At 37.5% G+C, this 26,291-nt stretch overlaps 1 protein-coding gene and 1 long non-coding RNA gene across 6 annotated transcripts in view; one reads left to right on the top strand and one right to left on the bottom strand.

Annotated features, from left to right (window-relative positions):
- LOC103514417 (ion transport peptide-like) overlaps positions 1–26,291 on the bottom strand; it is a 58,580-nt gene that overhangs the window by 6,390 nt on the left and 25,899 nt on the right. For 2 of the 5 annotated variants that reach the window (XM_026827391.1, XM_026827393.1), the window contains exons 2-3: positions 3,656–3,909; positions 2,765–2,904 (exon numbers count right to left, since the gene is read on the bottom strand). In XM_026827391.1, the coding sequence (XP_026683192.1) occupies positions 2,784–2,904; positions 3,656–3,909 (375 nt within the window). In that variant the 3' untranslated portion in view covers positions 2,765–2,783. Of the gene's footprint in view, positions 1–2,763; positions 2,905–3,655; positions 3,910–9,404; positions 9,547–14,204; positions 14,320–26,291 lie in introns of those variants that run through there. The other 3 variants (XM_026827394.1, XM_026827395.1, XM_026827392.1) reach the window with 3 other exon arrangements.
- Positions 1–26,291, top strand: part of LOC103514416 — a 78,150-nt gene that overhangs the window by 28,396 nt on the left and 23,463 nt on the right. Inside the window, exons 2-3 of the long non-coding RNA XR_003392933.1 lie at positions 10,093–10,226; positions 23,226–23,364. This is a non-coding gene — a long non-coding RNA (uncharacterized LOC103514416). The remainder of the gene's footprint in view (positions 1–10,092; positions 10,227–23,225; positions 23,365–26,291) is intronic.

Below are 26,291 nucleotides of genomic sequence, written 5' to 3'. Positions count from 1 at the left end.
ACGATGGGCCCCTGCAAGAATCCGTCCCGGTAAGTGTGTTTACGTGCGACTGCTGCCGTATGTGTGGCACCGCGGGTTTTGGCTGTTGGTAAGTCCTGCACGCATCCAGTCGGATGTACTGTTGCTCAATTCTGGAAGTGTGGTGACAGGGTGGAGCATGCGATGCCCTCAGCATCCGGTAAGTGACACAAATGTTTACCTGCGTTGACTGCGAATATGTGTCGCAACCGCGGGAGCTAAGTTGAGTGTTTGCGTCCTCCCCATGCCCCCCCCCACCCGGCGCATCATCTTTACTATCCAGTCATTATCAGATGCTTTATTCCTATACAGAAGATTTTTCTTGTTCATGTTTGTCATGTTGTCTATGCTCAATGTTGAGTCTGTAATTCAAAGGATTTTTTTTTTTTTTTTTTTTTTTTTTTTTTTTTTTTTTTTTTTTTTTTTTGTCAATGTTTGTACGTCGGTGTTCATTGATAGTTCATGTTCATTTTTTGTCCCGTAGTCCCGTACGCTTTTTAAGTTCGCCTTTGCTTGTCTGTGCTATAAGGTATTGCCAAATAATGAGTTATCTCTCTCTCCCTTTTCTTGCTTCTTTTTCTCTTACCTGTCCTTTGTTTTCCTTTTTTTTTTTTTTTTTTTTTTTTTTTTTTTTTTTTTTTTTTTTCTTCTTCTTCTTCTTCTTCTTCTTCTATCCCTCTCCTTTCTTTTTTCCTCTTCTTCCTTCACATTACCCTTTTAAAATATGAACACTACTCTAATTCAGTGGAATATAAACGGTCTGGTTAATCATATCGATGAACTAAAGTGTCTGGTAAGGAAGTTTTCCCCACCTGTTATTTGCTTGCAAGAGTCGCGGCTCGCGCCTTCGCATCAACCTCCTAGGTTGGGTTCTTATGATTTGTATAGACATGATTATATTGGGGGTAATAATGCTTGTGGTGGTGTCTGCACTTTTGTTCTTAACACTTGTTTTTCAAAACAGATAGATATCAACACTAACTTGCAGTGCCTAGCGGTACTGGTCAAGTTACCGAATTTCAATGTTCCTATATGTTTTTGCAATGTTTACCTTCCTCCCCACTTGACTTTTTCAGAGTCCAACAGATAGATATCAACACTAACTTGCAGTGCCTAGCGGTACTAGTCAAGTTACCGAATTTCAATGTTCCTATATGTTTTTGTAATGTTGAACGATAGTGTGAATACTCAATCTTTTGATCGGACCGTTACCGGACCGTGACTGGACCTTGACTGGCACTATAGTGTGAATCAGGCTCTACACATCAACGAACGGTGCAAAATGCAAAACCAAAAGTCAAAATTCGTCACAAAATTCAAATACAACCCGGACCCAAAGTTCTGACTTTGGTACAGAATGAATAGTTCATCCTTAAAGGGAATTTACCGAAAGCCACCATAGAGTCAATACCTATTGAAGACTTTCACATGAGAACAGGGATCCCGTTGATGATTTCAATGTCATGCTTGTTCCTGGCACGCTCCATGTCGGAATAGGTGAGGGCCTCCTCACACTCATCGAAGTAGTTGTTCATGAAACAGTCCCTTCTGTAACACAAACCGAGATAGGAATAATTATGATTGCTCTTATCAATAAAACACACGTCTGTCATTTAATCACACCTCAACGCGAATAATTAGATAATACGTATAATGAAGTGTAATTTGCACTAATCAAATTGATGATGAGAAACTGTACAATATTGATATCAAACAAACCGAGAAAAATGAAGTAGACCATGTAGGAGAGCAACAAAAGTGTATGATAGAAAACACCATAAATTGAAAGAAAATGAGGTATGTACCTATACCACCAAATAGCTCAGAATAGATCAGAACTTAAAGTTACCTGCTAAATAGGACGTTAGGAAATGAAGAACAACATGCCAAAAATGAAATAGATTTCTGGACTGGACAACAAACTTTTACTTTTACAAAACTTTTTGAAGTTTGGAGAAAATGAATAAAAGAAGTGAACTAAAAAGGCCAGAGAAGATCATTCATGAAGCGGATTACTTGATGACTATGTTCCTTAGAAGGGATGGAAAGAATTTGGAAAGTCATAATGGCAATAAAGAAAGGACCAAATCTTGGGAGAAATGAAGCACCCAAGGTTACCATTGATATTACGGTTATAGGACGAAAGACATATTCAATGATCAAAATGGAATGATTATTCAATTAAGTAAATTCAAGAACATACTAATCAGCATCAATGTGAAATTGATGAAAAGACAAGAAGAAAATCCATTATCTGAAATGAAAAGTGCAGACTTCATCATTGGATCTTGACCCTGGAATGGAAATTTAATTGAATTAGATGAAAAACTTATGGATAACAATGAAATTATTCGTCAATCAATTTGTCACGCATCCCACTTAAGTGGTGACCATCTAAAACGACCAGAAATAAAGACATTTTTAAAATTCGTATTTTTTCCTTGATCATAGAGGTACCTAACTGGAGTTCAAATAAAGAGAAAATGATAGCAAATGATAATTTTGAAAACTTGACTTTGAAAAAGAACCAAAAATAGCAACATAAAAGAAATTATTGTGCACCAAATAAAAATAAATATAAAAATATAAATAAATTAATAAATAAAATAAAAGGGAGAAGGAAAACTAACGAAAGGAAAAGGAAGGAAATGAATAAAATTCAAAGGAAACAAAAGAAAATTAATAGGAAGAAATGAAAAAGAAAAGGAATTAGGAGAAACTTAAAATAAAAAGCGAAAAATAATACCTAATTTGAAAAGCAAATGTTATAATCCTGGATCCACACCATGCAATTGCATTATATCCGCCTGTATTGAATCCGACTCATCCGTTAGCCGTAACACTTCCAGGCAGCCTTTGAAATAATCACTCGTAAAACAGTCTTTCCTGAAATGGTGAAAAGAAAGATTCCATGTAGTGTCCGGTTTTCGTCAAATGAGACACAAAACAATAGTCATAATAAGAAGAAAAGGAGTTAAAAAATGATAAATAATAAATAAAAGATATTACGAACTGAACAGAATAATTACCTTGACGGTCGAAAGATAGCACCCAAAAGTAAATAAATAATAAACTGAGCAAATAAGCAAGCAAATGCAGAGCTCTAAGAAAATATCAAACTTATTTACTTAATTACTCATGTACCATGTACCCTACACAGCTCTAATATTTTTCAGAGACTTTTCAACCCCAGAGATTTGTCAACTTATTGTCCCTGGATTTTTCCTACAGAGATCATCAGATCTAAAGATGGTTTATGTCTTCTGCAAACATCAACTTTCCCCTTTGAAAACAACTTGTCCATTTTCTTCAAATTGCTCTGAACAGAGGCCTCCTAGTAAATCAGATGGGTTTGAATTTCCCTATTTCCTTCTTCTACAAACATGAACTTTCCTACTTGATACTTTAGTAGGACTTAATAACTATTCTTTGTACATTTTCTCCAAATTGCTCTAAACAGAAGCCCCCTAGTAAATTATTCGTAGATGGTTATGAGTACAAACATGAACTTTCCTACTTGATACTTTAGTAGGACTTAATAACTATTCTTTGTACATTTTCTCCAAATTGCTCTAAACAGAAGCTCCCTAGTAAATTACTCGTAGATGGGTATGAATTCCCCGTGTCAAAGACTCACCTGCATAAGGTATGAATTTGAGGGGCCCTAAATAAGTCGTAGCAGTCTTCGCAGATCCTATCTAATCGGGCGAATATACTTTTGTCGTACACGCCCTTGCATTGGATGTCGAAAAACGACCGCTTGCTGAGCGGATGGCCCGCGATTTGATTGTTGTTGCGCGTGTTGACTGGGGAGCATTGGATTTGATCGAGAACTAACATTGTCACTGTCATGATTATCAATACGAGCAATGTCAGTCTGCACTGCAGCATCTGTGAACAGGGAACAAAAAGGGGCTCAATTAGTGGGATATTTCCTAGGAGTTTTGTTCTGTGACAGGGAACAAACGAAAGGGGCCCAATTAGTGGGATCTTTCGCTGCAGTTTTGTTCTGGGAACAAAATGAAAGAGGATTAATTATTGGTGTCGTTCTAGGTGGCGGTTTTGTGTCCTGACGCGCTCAGTTAGTGGGATGTCATCGAGTGAAGTGAAAGCCTTTTCTGGGAACCATATAAGTCAGTGTCAATTTTTGGGATCCCAATTCTTTAGACGGAGACGGAATTGATAATTCGGGACGTATAAGACAATCTGGTACAGTCCTACTTCAAAAGAATTAAGTCAAGTTGTGTGAGTGGTAGAATAAGGCATATCTTAAGCCTTAAGAGGTACAGAATTGTAACGCAGCAAACATCTTGGAGCTCCACAAGCTTAGTCATCAATTTTCCATTTTTCACAAACATTAAATGGAAGATATGAAGATTACGAAGCTCAGCCTTTTAAATCACCGTTGAGATCAGAGCAGAGATGCTCAGCCCTTTTATTTTAAATCACTGTTGACATCAGTGTTAACAGTGTTCACTGATCTGCTGATGGCAATTATTTCTACATGTGGATAACTACTTCTACACTCTCCATTGCTTAGACTCGTAAGTTTATGACGGCTCAAAAACAATACTATTAGTTCCATTTCATACTGAATCACGCTAATTGACGCGAAAGAATTTCAAATTGTTTATTTTTGTGCTATTGTTTTGTTTACAGTGATGAGAACGGTCGCTTTCAATACATCACGCCATCCTTGTTACATGGTATGATGTTATACATGTGTCTGACATACGCAGCCTTGCTTTGTCTGGTAATGGTAAATGGTAACCTATATTACATTGTTTCTCATAGTGGTGATCACACATAGAGTACTAAACAAGACTCTTATCTCCAGTCCCAAGATATAGCATGTTAGTCAGTAGTTGTACTTCAGAGCCTGTTGAATCTGTTGATTGATACTTATGTAGTTATAGAGTGGTTATATCAGACATCACCTATTCCCTACTATCACCACTTCTGATAACAGTCCCTATTAGATTCCATCAAATTTTTGGAGGGATTGTGGCTACCTGCAGTACCTGCTACTATCATCACCAAAGCATAGAAATAAAATTGAATATTTACATACATCAATGAAGAAACAACTCTCTCGAATGGATATAGGTAGTTGGATGCTGACTTTCTCTCCTTTAAAGCAGCTAGTGAGAGTTCTCCCATAGATTTTGATTATTCCAAGACTGATGAATTCAACTGTCCTTTTTCTTATAAGGAAATGATGAATAGCCTTCTGTCGTGCGGTTCCAAAGCGGCTGGTCCAGATGGCATTTCGTTCCTCATGTTGAAGCAGTTACCGTCTGAAGTCTTGGAAAACCTCCTTCATGTGTACAACTTCATATGGACATCTGGCAAGTTTCCGTCTCTTTGGTCTGTAGCCACGATCATACCCCTACTTAAACCTGGGAAAGACCGCCACATCCCTGTCAGCTACAGGCCGATTTCTCTCCTCAATTGCTCTTAGTGGGATATTTCCTAGGAGTTTTGTTCTGTGACAGGGAACAAACGAAAGGGGCCCAATTAGTGGGATCTTTCGCTGCAGTTTTGTTATGGGAACAAAATGAAAGAGGATTAATTTGTGTTTGTGTTGAAAGAGGATCTGGGAACAAAATGAAAGAGGTGTTGTTCAAGGTGGCGGTTTTGTGCCCTGACGCGCTCGGTTAGTGGGATGTCATCGAGTGAAGTGAAAGCCTTTTCTGGGAACCATATAAGTCAGTGTCAATTTTTGGGATCCCAATTCTTTAGACGGAGACGGAATTGATAATTCGGGACGTATAAGACAATCTGGTACAGTCCTACTTCAAAAGAATTAAGTCAAGTTGTGTGAGTGGTAGAATAAGGCATATCTTAAGCCTTAAGAGGTACAGAATTGTAACGCAGCAAACATCTTGGAGCTCCACAAGCTTAGTCATCAATTTTCCATTTTTCACAAACATTAAATGGAAGATATGAAGATTACGAAGCTCAGCCTTTTAAATCACCGTTGAGATCAGAGCAGAGATGCTCAGCCCTTTTATTTTAAATCACTGTTGACATCAGTGTTAACAGTGTTCACTGATCTGCTGATGGCAATTATTTCTACATGTGGATAACTACTTCTACACTCTCCATTGCTTAGACTCGTAAGTTTATGACGGCTCAAAAACAATACTATTAGTTCCATTTCATACTGAATCACGCTAATTGACGCGAAAGAATTTCAAATTGTTTATTTTTGTGCTATTGTTTTGTTTACAGTGATGAGAACGGTCGCTTTCAATACATCACGCCATCCTTGTTACATGGTATGATGTTATACATGTGTCTGACATACGCAGCCTTGCTTTGTCTGGTAATGGTAACCTATATTACAATGTTTCTCATAGTGGTGATCACACATAGAGTACTAAACAAGACTCTTATCTCCAGTCCCAAGATATAGCATGTTAGTCAGTAGTTGTACTTCAGAGCGTGGTGTGTGTATACTCCTCCGAGCTCATCGCTATCCATCTGTGCTTGGAGCACTTGAAATTCCTTCCTTCATCCCACTTTTTAATAATCTCAGACTCCCTTATGTAGTTATAGAGTGGTTATATCAGACATCACCTATTCCCTACTATCACCACTTCTGATAACAGTCCCTATTAGATTCCATCAATTTTTTGGAGGGATTGTGGCTACCTGCAGTACCTGATGCTACTATCATCACCAAAGCATAGAAATAAAATTGAATATTTACATAGGTACATCAATGAAGAAACAACTCTCTCGAATGGATATTGGTAGTTGGATATAGAAATATCCTGCATCGTGTGTGTTTCAGGTTTTCCGCTGTCAATATCGTTACGGACCTTCTGGCTGACATTTGAGAAATTTATCTTCGATAGTGGTTCTCAGTCTTTTCTTCCCTCTTATCCAAATTTTGCCTATGATCGTATTATACAAGTAGTGGGTAAGCCTTTAGTGGAACGACCATCGTAAAATTTGGCCTTTAAAAAAAGGCAATTTTCCTGTATTACAGGATTTATAACTCGTATAAGTTTTATAGAATACGCTGTCAATATCGTTACGGACCTTCTGGCTGACATTTGAGAAATTTATCTTCGATAGTGGTTCTCAGTCTTTTCTTCCCTCTTATCCGAATTTTGCCTATGATCGTATTCTACAAGTAGTGGGTAAGCCTTTAGTGGAACGACCATCGTAAAATTTGGCCTTAAAAAAAGGCAATTTTCCTGTATTACAGGATTTATAACTCGTATAAGTTTTATAGAATGGAGCCCAGATGACCCAATAATTTTGAGGAATTACCTAAATACTTGGGTAATAGGAAATTTAACTGTCCAGCTGAATTCGTCCAAGTTAGACGGGACAGTATAGAACACACACAGAGCTCTTGCTTACATAAGGTAAACAATTCACTCCTATTGTTCTTCGACCAACAATTGGAAGATCATAAATTAATAGTCTCGAACACAGATTTAATTGTGAAAATCGAATAAACCTATGTTACATTGAAGTATTTATGGACTGCTGCAACAACTCTGTGACCTTGGCTGTAGATTTTACTCAGATTATTTCTGGGTTTGCCTCTATGGACATAAGAAGATTCGAATTTAAATTTAGATTTATGTCTTGAGGGAGATAAGAGTTTGTATAGTGATCGTGCCATACTGCCATATGTTAGGTGTTTCTTCTGATGGTGAGATAAGGAGATGGGTTTTGTGTTGAGACTCACACAAGTTATGATGCTTCTGTTAATGATAGGTGGTCTATGTAAACAATATGTAGTTCTTGTGTGGCTGTCTGTGGTATAGGATGTTTGGTTATCTGAGTTTAGACGTTGAGTTGAGCCAGTGGTTGGATAAGAGTTTGTATAGTGATCGTGCCATACTGCCATATGTTAGGTGTTTCTTCTGATGGTGAGATAAGGAGATCGGTTTTGTGTTGAGACTCACACAAGTTATGATGCTTCTGTTAATGATAGGTGGTCTATGTAAACAATATGTAGTTCTTGTGTGGCTGTCTGTGGTATAGGATGTTTGGTTATCTGAGTTTAGACGTTGAGTTGAGCCAGTGGTTGTTGACATTGTGTCTTCATTAGAAATTAGGAATCTTTTTCAACAGTTTGGACTTTCTATTTATGCACTAATATCATCTAAAATCTAAATAAACGACGAAGTTTCTGAATAAACTGACTTGTAAACCAACAGAACAATTGTGTTAAGTACGCTTTAGTATCAGTACATATGTAGTTCTTGTGTGGCTGTCTGTGGTATAGGATGTTTGGTTATCTGAGTTTAGACGTTGAGTTGAGCCAGTGGTTGTTGACATTGTGTCTTCATTAGAAATTAGGAATCTTTTTCAACAGTTTGGACTTTCTATTTATGCACTACTATCATCTAAAATCTAAATAAACGACGAAGTTTCTGAATAAACTGACTTGTGAACCAACAGAACAATTGTGTTAAGTACGCTTTAGTATCAGTATGCTTTCAATGTGGTCTATGTCCAGTGGTTGTTATGTCTTCATTAGAAATTAGGAAATTGGGAATCTTTTTCAACAGTTTGGACTTTCTATTTATGCACTAATATCATCTAAAATCTAAATAAACGACGAAGTTTCTGAATAAACTGACTTGTAAACCAACAGAACAATTGTGTTCCATATGCTTTAGTATCAGTATGCTTTCAAATTGAGACTCATGATGCTTCTGTTAATGATAGGTGGTCTATGTAAACAATATGTAGTTCTTGTGTGGCTGTCTGTGGTATAGGATGTTTAGTTATCTGAGTTTAGACGTTGAGCCAGTGGTTGTTGACATTATGTCTTCATTAGAAATTAGGAATCTTTTTCAACAGTTTGGACTTTCTATTTATGCACTAATATCATCTAAAATCGAAATAAACGACGAAGTTTCTAAATAAACTGACTTGTGAACCAACAGAACAATTGTGTTAAGTACGCTTTAGTATCAGTATGCTTTCAATATGGTCTATGGTCATTTTCTCAAGACCCAGCGATTGTTTTTCCTCGAGGTAAATCATCGATTCTGATAGGTTTGAAATTCAATCCGTTTCGAAAGAATGGAAAACAATATCCTGTACGAAGACTTGAATCACGAACGTAAACATATAGAGGAAAAACATAAATCACAACAATGTAATTACAACGCGGTTTATGTTTACTTGCTACAAAACACAACATTGATGACAAAATAAACCTTGCATACAATAATAACCTTACCAACGAATGACATTTGAGGAAATGTGTCCCTCCTACAAAAACATTTAGTAGAAAAGGAAGCCAAGTCACATTGTTTCACAATGTAACAAATCTTCACTGAGTTGTATCCGTTAATTAAATTTTGATTCGCAATAAATCTTAGAGCACAAAAACTTAGAGATCTTACCTTTTTCAAAAACCAAAGTGTAGAAAATCAACAAACTAAGGTTGCAACATTGTTAAGCAGGTGCAAAACGTCATTCAAATGAATTGATTTGATAGTAATAAAAAAAGATATTTGAATAAATCGCCTTTAAATAATTAAAATTTATAAACAGGAGGTTTATCAAATATTTATTGGGCTATTGTAAACTAATAAAGGAAAAACACACAAATTCGCCACCCATCAAACATCAGCGCCACTTGACATTTCAGAAAGTGCAACTCTAGATGACATTATAGGAATAATTAAATCGCCTTTAAATAATTAAAATTTATAAACAGGAGGTTTATCAAATATTTATTGGGCTATTGTAAACTAATAAAGGAAAAACACACAAATTCGCCACCCATCAAACATCAGCGCCACTTGACATTTCAGAAAGTGCAACTCTAGATGACATTATAGGAATAATTATGATTGCTCTTATCAATAAAACACACGTCTGTCATTTAATCACACCTCAACGCGAATAATTAGATAATACGTATAACGAAGTGTAATTTGCACTAATCAAATTGATGATGAGAAACTGTACAATATTGATATCAAGACATTTGATGCTAAAACTGAGGGTAATATAACTCTATTAGGTGTGTTTTACACTGAACTTATAAATCCTTCTTCAATATATTTGGTGCTATTTCTGTTTCAGATGATGTGATTGAGGAAGATTGTAATTTGTAACACACAATGAAACGGATGGCACTCAAATGAATGGGTGGATAGTTCAATGTTCAATTACTTTGTTTGAGTGGATCTCAGAAGGCCTTTCAATCCCTCAGAACGGTAAGTGACCATATGGGCACACAGTTATGAATCATTTACTATTTAAAAATAATAAGAAACCTAGGCTTGATAGAATTAAAATTGGCAACCGTTTATGATTCTCTGATCAACTTTAAACAGTTTGAAAGTGTGACCCCAAAAGATTTCTAATATTTCTAGTCTAGTTTTTCTCTCTTCAATGATTGTATCCGGATATCTTTTTAGTTCACCTGTAAACTGTAAATCGTAATAAGAAACCTAGGCTTGATAGAATTAAAATTGGCAACCGTTTATGATTCTCTGATCAACTTTAAACAGTTTGAAAGTGTGACCCCCAAAAGATTTCTATTATTTCTAGTCAAGTTTTTCTCTCTTCAATGATTGTATCCGGATATCTTTTTAGTTCACCTGTAAACTATAAATCGATAGCTTCTGTCTAGGTCTTTAGTTTATTTCCCTGGAGTATTATAGTCCTAATCATCAAGTTCAGCAGAAAACCTTGACCGATAGAAATGGAAAGGATTTTTAGAAAAATATACAATTATACACACTTGATACCAATAAGAGTCAAGATGGTCTTTCTTTTACTCAGCCGAATGTCAAAACTAGATAAATCTAGCTTATACTACTCACACACTCATGCTTTCGTATGTGAAATTAATATAGGATGTTGTAGACAAGCCCGAAACCATCAACATGAGAGTATTCTGAATATAATCCTACATTCCTACTCTATGTGAAAAAGCTGGCAGACAGAGTGACTCCTATCGAACGAAGTTAGTTCGACGTTTCAAAATTGAATCATCAAGTTCAGCAGAAAACCTTGACCGATAGAAATGGAAAGGATTTTTAGAAAAATATACAATTATACACACTTGATACCAATAAAAGTCAAGATGGTCTTTTTTTTTACTCAGCCGAATGTCAAAACTAGATAAATCTAGCTCTTACTACTCACACACTCATGCTTTTGTTGGTGAAATTAATATAGGATGTTGTAGACAAGCCCGAAACCATCAACATGAGAGAATTCTGAATATAATCCTACATTTCTACTCTATGTGAAAAAGCTGGCAGACAGAGTGACTCGAAGAGAGTTCGACGTTTCAAAATTGACTATTTTCAATTTATTTTTGTCCGTTTGTTCCATAACTCCTGAACGGTTTGTCTGATTTTGTTGAAATTAAGTAAAATATGTTTGAACACATTCGCGTAAAGGAAATTTACTTAATTTGCTGATTTTTGTCCGTTTGTTCCATAACTCTGTTAGTTCGACGTTTCAAAATTGACTATTTTCAATTTATTTTTGTCCGTTTGTTCCATAACTCTGATTTTGTTGAAATTGGGTAAAATATGTTTGAACACATACGCGTAAAGGAAATTTACTTAATTTGCTAATTATTTCAATTTATTTTTGTCCGTTTGTTCCATAACTCCTGAACGGTTTGTCTGATTTTGTTGAAATTAAGTAAAATATGTTTGAACACATACGCGTAAAGGAAATTTACTTAATTTGCTAGTTAGTTTTTGGGTCCCTTTTGAGCTTTTGGAAGTCCCTTATGAACTTATGACCCATTTTCTGAGTAAGGTTCAACAGTTCAATGAACTACTAGTATTGATACTGTACGAGTTTGTGGGTACATCAACAAGATATGCTCGCGTTTTGTTCCAGTGCAACTTTGTATATTCACAAGAACATGAAAAACTCGCGAATTTCTATAAAACAATCCAACCCTGGAATGGAGAAAGAACTTTTGCCTCGAGAAGCGTGACTCATAAACGTCAAATAAATAAACTTTATAGATCCAGTTCCAGTTAGACTAGATGCAACTATGATTAGTGCTGGATAGACTTGTACGAACACTTTTTATGATTATTTAGATGTATTAGTCATTAAGTAAGTCCAACATATACGTTAGACTAGATGCAACCATGATTAGTGCTGGATAGACTTGTACGAACACTTTTTATGATTATTTAGATGTATTAGTCATTAAGTCCAACATATTTAGACTAGATGCAACCATGATTAGTGCTGGATAGACTTGTACGAACACTTTTTATGATTATTTAGATGTATTAGTCATTAAGTCCAATATACATATTATACTGTTCCAAGTGCTGCGGTGCACTAACGGAGCTATTCTTAAGATCTAAGAACACCTAGCTCCAATGTGCATATTTTAATGTTACAATTTAAATTTAATAAAACATTGATGTAGGGGGCTGTTGCACGGTTTATATTAAAGGCTCTTTTACAAGTCAACGAGATCTATTGACTTTTTTTTTTGCTATTTTCTGCATTTGTGAGACTCATATGGGAACCATATAAGTCAGTGTCAATTTTTGGGATCCCAATTCTTTAGACGGAGACGGAATTGATAATTCGGGACGTATAAGACAATCCGGTACAGTCCTACTTCAAAAGAATTAAGTCAAGTTGTGTGAGTGGTAGTGGGAACCATATAAGTCAGTGTCAATTTTTGGGATCCCAATTCTTTAGACGGAGACGGAATTGATAATTCGGGACGTATAAGACAATCTGGTACAGTCCTACTTCAAAAGAATTAAGTCAAGTTGTGTGAGTGGTAGAATAAGGCATATCTTAAGCCTTAAGAGGTACAGAATTGTAACGCAGCAAACATCTTGGAGCTCCACAAGCTTAGTCATCTGAGTGGTAGAATAAGGCATATCTTAAGCCTTAAGCGGTACAGAATTGTAACGCAGCAAACATCTTGGAGCTCCACAAGCTTAGTCATAAATTTTCCATTTTTCACAAACATTAAATGGAAGATATGAAGATTACGAAGCTCAGCCTTTTAAATCACCGTTGAGATCAGATCAGAGATGCTCAGCCCTTTTAACTCATACTCATGGACATGGAATTGTCATATTGAAAGTCGCAAAATCTTAATCTGTCACATTTGTTGACAAAAGTTGTAACTTCATAGGCTAACGAGTAACGATGGAGCTGCAGATTGCTGCATACCTAAAACATTATTTGGCGGGACAAAGCGCTGCCACTCTGAATATGAAATGCAAACAGAAAATTGCATTTATGAATTTTCATTTTATTTTATTGTTCTTATTTGTCGTTATTTTCTCCTTTTTTTCAACACCATAGTTCAATGTTCAATTACTTTGTTTGAGTGGATCTCAGAAGGCCTTTCAATCCCTCAGAACGGTAAGTGACCATATGGGCACACAGTCATGAATCATTTATCTATTATTTAAAAATAATAAGAAACCTATGCTTGATAGAATTAAAATTGGCACCCGTTTATGATTCTCTGGTCAACTTTAAACAGTTTGAAAGTGTGACCCCAAAAGATTTCTATTATTTCTAGTCTAGTTTTTCTCTCTTCAATGATTGTATCCGGATATCTTTTTAGTTCACCTGTAAATCAATAGCTTTTGTCTAGGTCTTTAGTTTATTTCCCTGGAGTATTATAGTTCTAATCATCAAGTTCAGCAGAAAACCTTGACCGATAGAAATGGAAAGGATTTTTAGAAAAATATACAATTATGTACATGCGAGTGCGGGATAGCGTTATCTTATCATTATTGTCACATTAAATTAATTTATACATTACCTGTCGTTGCGCGCTTTAATCTGACCAACCATCAAGGCGACATCTTGGGTTTCTACAGGCAGATATTAAACACTGGAAACTGTTTTCAATGTGCCTATTGTTTAGTGATTTGGAGTGGAAATCGTATGAGTAGACATTGCAGAATTTCTTTTTGTTGATGATAAAAGTCAAGATGGTCTTTTTTTTTACTCAGCCGAATGTCAAAACTAGATAAATCTAGCTCTTACTACTCACACACTCATGCTTTTGTATGTGAAATTAATATAGGATGTTGTAGACAAGCCTGAAACCATCAACATGAGGGAATTCTGAATATAATCCTACGTTCCTACTCTATGTGAAAAAGCTGGCAGACAGAGTGACTCGAAGAGAGTTCGACGTTTCAAAACTGACCAAAATTACTCACGGACTCAAGACGCCTCACGTCTCAATTGAATGGGCAACAAATCCAGCCAGAAACACATGGAGATGATCCCACTACACAGATGTCCAATGTGAAAATGAAAAGAATATTGGTGAACATTGATCTGTTGTGTGTTCATCGACCAATGACTTCATCTCAAATTCATGGACAGTTTAGTTTTCATCCATCGTGCTTCCGTTGATATTGGTGAACATAAATTACAATCTTGTACACTTGCCAATTACTACTTGAGAAAATTGAAATGAAAAGTCTTCTATATCATGGCGAGTGCGGGATAGCGTTATCTTATCATTATTGTCACATTAAATTAATTTATACATTACCTGTCGTTGCGCGCTTTAATCTGACCAAGCATCAAGGCGACATCTTGGGTTTCTACAGGCAGATATTAAACACTGGAAACTGTTTTCAATGTACCTATATGTTTACTGATTTGGAGTGGAAATCGTAAGAGTAGACATTGCAGAATTTCTTTTTGTTGAAGATGATTTAGAATATTTAGATCAAGAATAATATGAAAACGAAAAACAAAATGATGCTACAGAAATGGGGATGGATGGAAAAAGATTAATGTGGAAGCAACACTGAATGTTCAAGATTTGAAATGATTTGCCGAGCCGAGATCATGGTTATTAAGAGTTTTGCTCAGATAGTAGACTCAGTCGATTTCCAAGCCCAAGTCAAACCTTTTGAAAACCATTACAATACTTCTCAAGTTCTCAGTTCTCAGTTATGTAGAATGGGGATGGATGGAAAAAGATTAATGTGGAAGCAACACTGAATGTTCAAGATTTGAAATGATTTGCCGAGCCGAGATCATGGTTATGAAGAGTTTTGCTCAGATAGTAGACTCAGTCGATTTCCAAGCCCAAGTCAAACCTTTTGAAAACCACTACAATACTTCTCAAGTTCTAAGGTCTCAGTTCTCAGTTATGTAGAAAAAAACATAACCTAAGGTGTTGATGATCATTTAGAATATTTAGATCAAGAATAATATGAAAACGAAAAACAAAATGATGCTACAGAAATGGGGATGGATGGAAAACGATTAATGTGGAAGCAACACTGAATGTTCAAGATTTGAAATGATATGCCGAGCCGAGATCATGGTTATTAAGAGTTTTGCTCAGATAGTAGACTCAGTCGATTTCCAAGCCCAAGTCAAACCTTTTGAAAACCACTCCAATACTTCTCAAGTTCTAAGTTCTCAGTTATGTAGAAAAAAAAAACATAACCTAAGATTGCCAAGAGATTCCAAATTGAAATATCTCGATCTGAAATTTCTTGCTCAAAACAAATGAATGAGACATACCAAAGCCGAAGACAGACAAAGCTAACAAAGTAAAGAAACAGACCTGAAATCGAAACAATCGAGACCAACTGACCGGTGTCTGGTGAATTTCAAACAAAGCTCGGTGCGGTAGGTCTAGCTCAGGCGAGTAAAGAAACAGACCTGAAATCGAAACAATCGAGACCAACTGACCGGTGTCTGGTGAATTTCAAACAAAGCTCGGTGCGGTAGGTCTAAAAATACAGACCTGAAATCGAAACAATCGAGACCAACTGACCGGTGTCTGGTGAATTTCAAACAAAGCTCGGTGCGGTAGGTCTAGCTCAGGCAGGCGATCATGTGATTTTCATTCTGAACCCACCTGGCTCTCGAGATAACTGGTTTCACGTCTCAATCTGGTATTTGGACTGACGTTTCATTCAATGTCATCCCAGACGAGGACTTGAACCCGAGTTGTCTGTAACGTTGGTCGAGGTTCTCGGCATTGTAAAGGAAAAGTCGTACGGTTGAAAGAAGACTGCCCGATTCTGGGCAGAGAGAAAAGGCATACTGGAAAAAGACTAGCCGAAGAGTACACCTGAGCGTAAGCGCCTTTGGGGTACTGTCCATGGTACTGATCGCGGTAACATGGGACTTGCCATAGTATTCATGGTAGTCATGATGAGTGAGATACTCTGGAAGAATTAACCAATATGTAGCTCCATCTTGATGAAAAGCATGGATACGTCTATCTGTGAGCTTGTGGTGGTCTTTTTACATGTATGGTGTTACTTAGCTTGAGATCTTTGTTGTTGGTGTTGTTATTATTCTTCTAGTGCTGGGTTTTTGTCCATGTTCAGCATATTCATTCTAACTTTTGTCGCTTCTGGTAATCAGGCCAGAGATGTATTACCTGCTAGGAAATCTAGGACGCTCCACACAAAACATTTGATAGAGATTGAAATATCTCGTCAAAATCAGTGACTAATCTCATGCCATTGTGAGTAGTGTGACGTTGTTTATTTTCATGTTTTTGATTGTTTCTACGTCTTTTCTCAAGTGATAACATCAGATTTGGTGCAAAATAAAAAATGTTTGTGTACTCTATTTTATCATGATTTGATATATTTCGCCACGTTGAGAAAACTTTTAGCAATCTTTGCGAAACTGGGATGGGACACGTTCACCGGGTATTGTGATGTCATTAAACGCCAACACATCCATAAAACAATGACGTCATCAAAGCTAACACGAGAACAGTCTCAAGTAGTGAGCATTTTATTTTAATTATAGGCCAACACATCCGTAAAACAATGACGTCATCAAAGCTAACACGAGAACAGTCTCAAGTAGTGAGCATTTTATTTTAATTTTTAATAAAACATTGATGTAGGGGGCTGTTGCACGGTTTATATTAAAGGCTCTTTTACAAGTCAACGAGATCTATTGACTTTTTTTTTCTATTTTCTGCATTTGTGAGACTCATACTCATGGACATGGAATTGTCACCACGGTTTATATTAAAGGCTCTTTTACAAGTCAACGAGATCTATTGACTTTTTTTTTGCTATTTTCTGCATTTGTGAGACTCATACTCACGGACATGGAATTGACTTATTGAAAGTCGCAAAATCTTAATCTGTCACATTTGTTGACAAAAGTTGTAACTTCATAGCTCAGCAATTTGATAGTCTTAGGCCGAGGGAGTAAGGCTAACGAGTAACGATAGAGCTGCAGATTGCTGCATACCTAAAACATTATTTGGCGAGGCAAAGCGCTGCCACTTTGAATATGAAATGCAAACAGAAAATTGCATTTATGAATTTTCATTTTATTTTATTTTATTGTTCTTATTTGTCGTTGTTTTCTCCTTTTTTCAACACCGTTTCATTTTATTTTATTTTATTGTTCTTATTTGTCGTTGTTTTCTCCTTTTTTCAACACCGATGGACACCGTTCATCGGGTATGTTCATCGTTCCGTGTCTGTTTTTTTCCTCTGCCAATGTCCTCCTCTGATAAGTAGGTCTATTTGAATTCAGTACGGTGCCAAGTCGTGGTCGAGTGCAAAAACACAGAGGAGTGGAGTCAAATACCTTGTTGACGTTCGTGTCTACGCCATTATCTCGGCCCAGACTGGATGTCGCCGGCGTAAAATATAGTGGGTGAACCAGATCAACGTCAGGAGAACAGAGTGCAAAAACACAGAGGAGTGGAGTCAAATACCTTGTTGACGTTCGTGTCTACGCCATTATCTCGGCCCAGACTGAATGTCGCCGGAGTAAAATATAGTGGGTGAACCAGATCAACGTCAGGAGAACGTTCCCGGCCCCAATCAGACTAAAGGTGGGTTTCACCAATCTTACTTTTAGTGCCTAACAGCCTGTGAGCTCAACAGCCTTGTTTTGCTTATACAAATCAAATGGAACTCAACAGGCCTTGTAGGGACTGAAAAAATATTGCTGAAATCCACCTTAAGAGGTTTGATAGAGGGAACTGTAACTGCTAAGGTCTCATAGTAACGACCCAATAATTTTGAGGAATTACCTAAATACTTGGGTAATAGGAAATTTAACTGTCCAGCTGAATTCGTCCAAGTTAGACGGGACAGTATGGAACACACACAGAGCTCTTGCTTACATAAGGTAAACAATTCACTCCTATTGTTCTTCAACCAACAATTAGTCGAAAAATAGAGACTGATATTTCTCGGCTATTAACCCTGGGAATGTTTGTAAATTTGTCTCACCTGAGTTGATACAAGGTGAAAAACCTCTGGGTTGCTAGTTGCTAGCAGAAAAAAACTCTTGGAGATTTTTGTAAGAAAACTGTAAGGCCAGCGATTCTTGTCAATAAAATAGTTGGGAATCCATTTGGAATTTGGATATCTCCAGATGAGACTCGACTTTCAAGCAAGGAAATATAGTACATTGGACCAGGCTGATAATTACAAGCAACATGGTCCAGCTTGTTGACCAGACACTTGATCTGTTGTGTGTTCATCGACCAATGACTTCATCTCAAATTCATGGACAGTTTAGTTTTCATGAAGTTGTTAAATACAACTCGTATGGTTTTATGGTTTGCTGTGACAGGCAGGTACTTCTATTAAGTGGATACCTCCCGCGTTGCTAACTAGCGTCTTAAAGTCTGCTTGGAATATTTCTTCAATTAATTCAAAAACCTCTGCTGTGTAAACTTCTACAGAGTCGTTCATATCCACCAAATGGAAAATTTTAACAAAAACGTACGTCAGGATAAGATCTCTTAGTTTTCATCCATCGTGCTTCCGTTCTCTCGAATCTTGTTCATGTTTCTCTTATCGTGTCCTATCACAACATGATGTTTCTCTTTTTTCTCGTTTGGAAGAAAAAAACACTTCTCGCTGATATTTTTTTGGCAGTTGGTATAACAAGTGAATTAATAAACAGATAAAGAACTCCCCAGAGGTGTTCATGTTTCTCTTATCGTGTCCTATCACAACATGATGTTTCTCTTTTCTCGTTTGGAAGAAAAAAACACTTCTCGCTGATATTTTTTGGCAGTTGGTATAACAAGTGAATTAATAAACAGACAAAGAACTCCCCAGCGGTAAGGGTGATGGAGGAGGGCGCGTTTTTCACACATGCAACATTAGCGCGGGTTTCTGCCAAATCGTACAGTTGGCAGCGGGTCAGATTTCGGACGTTTTCATTCAGAATGATTCTCGGTAATTTCGCGATGTGAACAGCATTTCCCTATCATTTGAAACATGATTACATCATGCTCCCTGATGTTCAAATTCTCATCTAGTCCCGCAATTAACTTTGTTTAGACTCTGTCTGTCTCGAGACGGTGCTGTTTACTTTATTAGTACCGTCTATAGATTTGAAATATTGCTTTTAATTAAAATAATAATAAGAATAATTTATCGTGCAATGAGTCATTTCCTGTCAGGCATGGTGTCTGCTGTGCCTAATTTAATGAAATCTTGAATGATGTTCAAATTCTCATCTAGTCCCGCAATTAACTTTGTTTAGACTCTGTCTGTCTCGAGACGGTGCTGTTTACTTTATTAGCACCGCCTATAGATTTGAAATATTGCTTTTAATTAAAATAATAATAAGAATAATTTATCGTGCAATGAGTCATTTCCTGCCAGGCATGGTGTCTGATGTGCCTAATTTAATGAAATCTTGACAATTTGCCGCTACTTGACATTACTGTAAAATCATTAAGAAAATTACTGTCAAATACAATTGTGCTCAAATAGAGCTATGAAAGTAGCCGAATAAAAGAATACTTGAAATTCTGCGGTTTGGTACCTCTTTGTGGTTGAAAGTTGAGTCCCCCGTCATTTTTGTTTTTATCTCAAAATGAACTTCAATACCCTCCTCAACCATATTGATGCACACACTTCATTGACTCCATAGTGTCACTTTCTCTTTCCCCTCGCATTTCCCTGGTTGTAATGGAAACTCTCTTGTTATTAGTGCCCTGATCATAACTGGCTCTTAGTAAGGTCATTCCCAACAAGGACATGGAATATATTGAATATAGGTACATCATAATTATGCGGGTCGAGACCCATTTCCCTAAGTTAGGTTAGAACACTGAGCAGTGAGCAAGTGTGTAGGTACTTGTACTATCAGTCTGTCAGATTCAAGTAGATTCAAGTAGGTACTTTGCCTAAGTCACGTGACGAAGGTTTTTGTCTGTTAATAGAGCTTTAAAGTCACTGTACAACCAAGGAAGTAAACAAGGTGACGACACGTAAAATTAACAACACACTTTCTTCATGTGAAGTCTATGGTGTGAACATGTTTAGTGCATTTGGGAGCACGCGGCTGAGAGGAAATAAGTGCGTCCGTAATGTTGGTGTCAAAAATTTCAAATTATTTTCGATGTCAGAACACTTGAAATTCTGCGGTTTGGTACCTCTTTGTGGTTGAAAGTTGAGTCCCCCGTCATTTTTGTTTTTATCTCAAAATGAACTTTAATACCCTCCTCAACCATATTGATCCACACACTCCATTGACTCCATAGTGTCACTTTCTCTTTCCCCTCACATTTCCCTGGCTGCAATGTGAACTCTCTTGTTATTAGTGCCCTGATCATAACTGGCTCTTAGTAAGGTCATTCCCAACAAGGACATGGAATATACTGAATATATAGGTACATCATAATTATGCGGGTCAAGACCCATTTCCCAAAGTTAGGTTAGAACACTGAGCAGTGAGCAAGTGTGTAGGTACTTGTACTATCAGTCTGTCAGATTCAAGTACTTTGCCCAAGTCACGTGACGAAGGTTTTTGTCTGTTAATAGAGCTTTAACATCACTGTACAACTTTACTGCTGAAGCTTTTTGCTGAAGCTTTTAGTGACGGGGTTTCGCCCTCCATTCGGGGTTTCAGCTACTTGCTTTTTCACATTGACCTTACCCAGCCTGAGTGGGGCCGAGAAAAGTAAACAGATCGCGATTGTCCAGATGGTCACCGGATACCAAACCGAAACGTTTGATATCCCGATACCAAACCGAAAGTACCGAAACGTTGCCGTCAGCGATCCATCGGTCTGACGGGGTTTCGCCCTCCATTCGGGGTTTCAGCTACTTGCTTTTTCACATTGACCTTACCCAGCCTGAGTGGGGCCGAGAAAAGTAAGCAAATCGCGATTGTCTAGATGGTCACCGGATACCAAACCGAAACGTTGCCGTCAGTGATCCATCGGTGCATCAACGTGCTGTCGCCGCGCACCGCTGTCTAAGAAACAGACTTTTTCTTTCTACTTACGTCACCTGTAACGCGTGCACCCAAACAAAACAAGTTTGGCACAGAATTTCAAGTGTACCCTCCCCCCTTCTGATGTCATGGGCTCTTGATTGACAGCCACCATACTTGACACATCGCGTCAAGTCTGACGCGCGATAGTTCAAGTACAACAAGAGAAAACACACCGATCAAGGTGAGAGAAAAACAAATTCCACTTTTTCGGTGGAAAAACACAGATGAAAAACACGAGAAGATTGTGGCCAAGGAATTCCGCTTCTGTTCCGACCATTTTTTTTGAAAACACACCGATCAAGGTGAGAGAAAAACAAATTCCACTTTTTCGGTGGAAAAACACAGATGAGGAAAAACACGAGAAGATTGTGGCCAAGGAATTCTGCTTCTGTTCCGACTATTTTTTTGTGTGGCGGGCCCAATACAGACATTTTCAAGTACTGAGTCAGGCTTTTGAGTTTACCTTCATCTCTATGCGGGCCTAATACAGACATTTTCAAGTACTGAGTCAGGCTTTTGAGTTTCCCTTCATCTCTATCCATATCAAGACACCACATAATCTGAATCAGCCCATTTGAATGCACCAACAAAAACCGCACACTCATGCAGCGTGAATAACCTTTTCATACATTGACCTCAGTCAATAATAACTAACTAATCATAGCATCGATCGCCAGCCCATTTGAATGCACCAACAAAAACCGCACACTCATGCAGCGTGAATAACCTTTTCATACATTGACCTCAGTCAATAATAACTAATTAATCATAGCATCGATCGCAAAAAAAACGTGAAATCGTAACATCGCAAAAAAAACGTGAAATCATTTCACACGATCCGAAAAATTACTCACGGACTCAAGACGCCTCACGTCTCAATTGAATGGGCAACAGATCCAGCCAGAAACACATGGAGATGATCCTATTTTTCTGTACTTTTGTACAGGACATCTGTGGAACTTGGTTGACATTTTTGAACTCAGCAGGTAACATGCATCTCATGACGTCTTTTTTTCAATCCGACCATAACCACTCCTTCATATTTATGAACCGAATTCTTTTCCAGCTCAACGTTGACTTTGTATTCGGGTTCTTTCAAGATGTTGCGAACTTGTATGTAAATGAAGTTGTTAAATACAACTCGTATGGTTTTATGGTTTGCTGTGACAGGCAGGTACTTCTATTAAGTGGATACCTCCCGCGTTGCTAAGCAGCGTCTCAAAGTCTGCTAGGAATATTTCTTCAATTAATTCTCGCCAAAAGCAAAAAAACCTCTGCTGTGTAAACTTCTACAGAGTCGTTCATATCCACAAAATGGGAAATTTTAACAAAAACGTACGTCAGGATAAGATCTCTACTCGTGTCAAGGCAGGAACCACCCTTTTCTTTTACCGAACAACCAACTTCAAGTATACTTTCTGTGATGTTTTATCATTAAATTTGAATTTAGGTTACGCTTGAAGCATCGCCAAAAATATTAAAAGAAACACGAAAAAAATTAAACAAAATATTATAACCCTCCGAATGACAAATTTTGAGCATTAGTATCATGTTAATAGATTGATTAATATAGTTTTTATGTTACCATAATGTGTTCTTCGTGTAGATCTAGGTGCTTATGTTTTGTGACAGTCATGTTTTTTTGCTCCTAATAATTATTTGACACTCCATTAATATTAAACACCCTCCCCCTCACCGTTTTAGCAGATGAAGCTTTAATTTGTGCTAAAAATCTTGACGGGAGGTGATTTTTTTATGTTTTTTGTTCCCGCTTCAGAGAAGCCGATTTTGCACTGAATTAAACAACACGTTTTTTTTCGTGTCCAAAAGATTAATTTTATGTGTCGAAGTAGAATGTTGTACCTACTATTACATAAGTCAAGTGCTCATGTAAGTGTCCTAACCAGGTTGACTGAAGACGGCAATGTTTTTACAGTAATGTCTTTATTTATTCAAATATGTTATACTTTCAGGAAGGATGATCCCTGGGAACATTTTGCCCCATGAATCCAAGGCTCAGAAGACAAGGGGATGTGTCTCGGGATAGATTTACAAGACAGATTGAGACGCCCAATTCCCAATAATACCGCCGCCACCAAGGAAGTAAACAAGGTGACGACACGTAAAATTAACAACACACTTTCTTCATGTGAAGGTTAGTTCTTACATAAAAGGAAAAGGGACGTGGTACACAGAATTGGGGAAGTGACTTTGTAATGTTCTCAGCCTCACTAGATACCAATATTTGTGGGAGTCTTTGGTTTCAGAACGATTGAAAATAGTCAGTTTATCTGTTTATAATAATGTGACAACAGATTCTTCATGGTGCCACTGATGATCACATACATACATGACCCGTCCATATTTCCCTTTTATATAAATATATGTAGATATTCTGACCTTTTCTGGCATTTTTTCTTCTTCGCCTCCTCTCCATAAGGTCACTGACCTGATCTCCACTTCTCATAGGTCATTGACCTTATCTCTGGGTCATTGACCTCCTCGGCTCTTCCTCCAATGTCATTCATGATGGTGTCATCGAGTTCAAATGTCTGGCAAATGTCTCTGCCACCAGGAGAGGAAACACCAGGGTAGCATCCGCATAGATCTGGAACATTTCAATATCAGACTGAGGGAAAAGTTCTCGGACTACCAGTTGCCAATAGATCACATACAAGTAGAGTTCAGTAGATCCCTTTCCCACTTGTAGTACGGAAAAATCGTGTCGTATGGTAGTGCGAACAATCTCATTTAAATTACGTTGCCTACAAAAATTCGGAAAAAGACTAATGGTGGATTTCACCAAGCTTCTTTCTAGCCATCCCACCTGGCTCTCGAGATAACTGGTTTCACGTCTCAATCTGGTATTTGGACTGACGTTTCATTCAATGTCATCCCAGACGAGGACTTAAAACCGAGTTGTCTGTAACGTTGGTCGAGGCTCTCGGCATTGTAAAGGAAAAGTCATACGGTTGAAAGAAGACTGCCCGATTCTGGGCAGAGAGAAAAGGCATACTGGAAAAAGACTATCCCGAAGAGTACACCTGAGCGTAAGCGCCTTTGGGGTACTGTCCATGGTACTGATCGCGGTAACATGGGACTTGCCATAGTATTCATGGTAGTCATCATGAGTGAGATACTCTTTGGAAGAATTAACCATAGCTCCATCTTGATGAAAAGCATGGATACGGCCTCTAGTCGCTCCGGTGCAGGACGTCTTCAAATAATCTTCCCATAGAATCTCGAGTAAACTCAACAAAGTCGTGTTCTTACATGGGTATTGGGTTGGGTTATTGAAGAAGTGAGGGGAAAGCCAGCAAAGAAAAAGAAGAAAATAATGAACTAAAACTTACGGGTTGAATTTTCCACTAAGAATAAGAAGCAATCGCACAAACCAGAACACGAAAAGGGAATGGTCTTCAAACAGACATGAACTCTTGTAGACGAAATGCGTAAATGTCATTCGTTAAATTACCGAGCTAATAAATGTAAATGTGCTGCATAGGTTTATTATAACATATTGCCTATTACAGTTTACACACAGAGCGTTCAAACAACGTCCAAGAGTGAGTTTGTTCGTAGGAATTTATGTGTTAGTACGGACATGAAATAGTTTCAGCTCCTGAGAGTGTATCTTACCCGGTGATCTGGTCTGCTTTTTGTTCTTTTGTAGGGACTTTGTCCTATCCACAACTGAACTTGTTGCCTGAGGAATTAGCTCATCAAATTAGCACCATCTTTACTTAGCATATAAATCTGAACTTTTATGATTATTCCATCTGATTTAAATAAATGATGTATTCAATTTGGATATTTCTATGAAGGAGGTCATGGTGCTCAAATGTGGTACAGGAGGTTTTATTATATTTATTTGTAAACTTTACCTATGAAATATATAAGACCTTGTTTAGACTGCGGGCGTAAAGGAACTTTTCAGTCTCATTCTGGCAAGATAAACAAGGTATATTCTATTCTACAGGGTATGAGAACTGCATCCCGGGAAGGCAATCCTTGTTGCCTGAGGAATTAGCTCATCAAATTAGCACCATCTTTACTTAGCATATAAATCTGAACTTTTATGATTATTCCATCTGATTTGAATAATGATGTATCCAATTTGGATATTTCTATGAAGGAGGTCACGGTGCTCAAATGTGGTACAGGAGGTTTTATTATACTTATTTGTAAACTTTACCTATGAAATGTATAAGACCTTGTTTAAACTGCGGGAGTAAAGGAACTTTTCAGTCTCATTCTTGCAGGATAAACAAGGTGTATTCTATTCTACAGGGTATGAGAACTGCATCCCGGGAAGGCAATTCTTTGCGAAACTGGGATGGGACACGTTCACCGGGTATTGTGATGTCATTAAACGCCAACACATCCGTAAAACAATGACGTCATCAAAGCTAACACGAGAACAGTCTCAAGTAGTGAGCATTTTATTTTAATTATACCCGTATTTATTGTGAGCATTTTGAAAAGGTTAGCAAATACGTCACAATACGTTGGTAAAACCAGATTACACGAGGAAATCGCAATGTTGCCGCTTCGAACAATAGATCACCCAGAGATCATGATCAGAAGACAAAACCATTTGATCACGACATTAATTATAGATACCCGTAATTATTGTGAGCATTTTGAAAAGGTTAGCAAATACGTCACAATACGTTGGTAAAACCAGATTACACGAGGAAATCGCAAAGTTGCCGCTCCGAACAATAGATCACCCAGAGATCATGATCAGAAGACAAAACCATTTGATCACGACGATCGGTTAGCCTTGGCGTTACCAATACAGCGATAATTAGCGGTTATGCCATGAAAAGTTGAAATGTTAGAGTTAGCAAGAGCTAAGATCGTGTCTTCACTACGAACACTCGAGAAATTCTAGAGAAAACACTTCTATTTACACTTGTGGACACCTCACTGTGTAGTTTAGACGTCATTCTTGTTTATCCGTGATTAGTGAGTGGCTTCCTACTTGTAATCATGTTTGCAGAGCTCACACGATAAGTGGAAATGGAATCACAGAA

Source organism: Diaphorina citri, unplaced genomic scaffold (assembly GCF_000475195.1).
Source record: "Diaphorina citri unplaced genomic scaffold, Diaci psyllid genome assembly version 1.1 scaffold1137, whole genome shotgun sequence".
In the NCBI taxonomy this organism is placed as follows: domain Eukaryota; kingdom Metazoa; phylum Arthropoda; class Insecta; order Hemiptera; family Psyllidae; genus Diaphorina; species Diaphorina citri.
The sequence above is the reverse complement of the archived record's forward strand: the minus strand, read 5'-3'. Positions and strand labels throughout refer to the sequence as shown.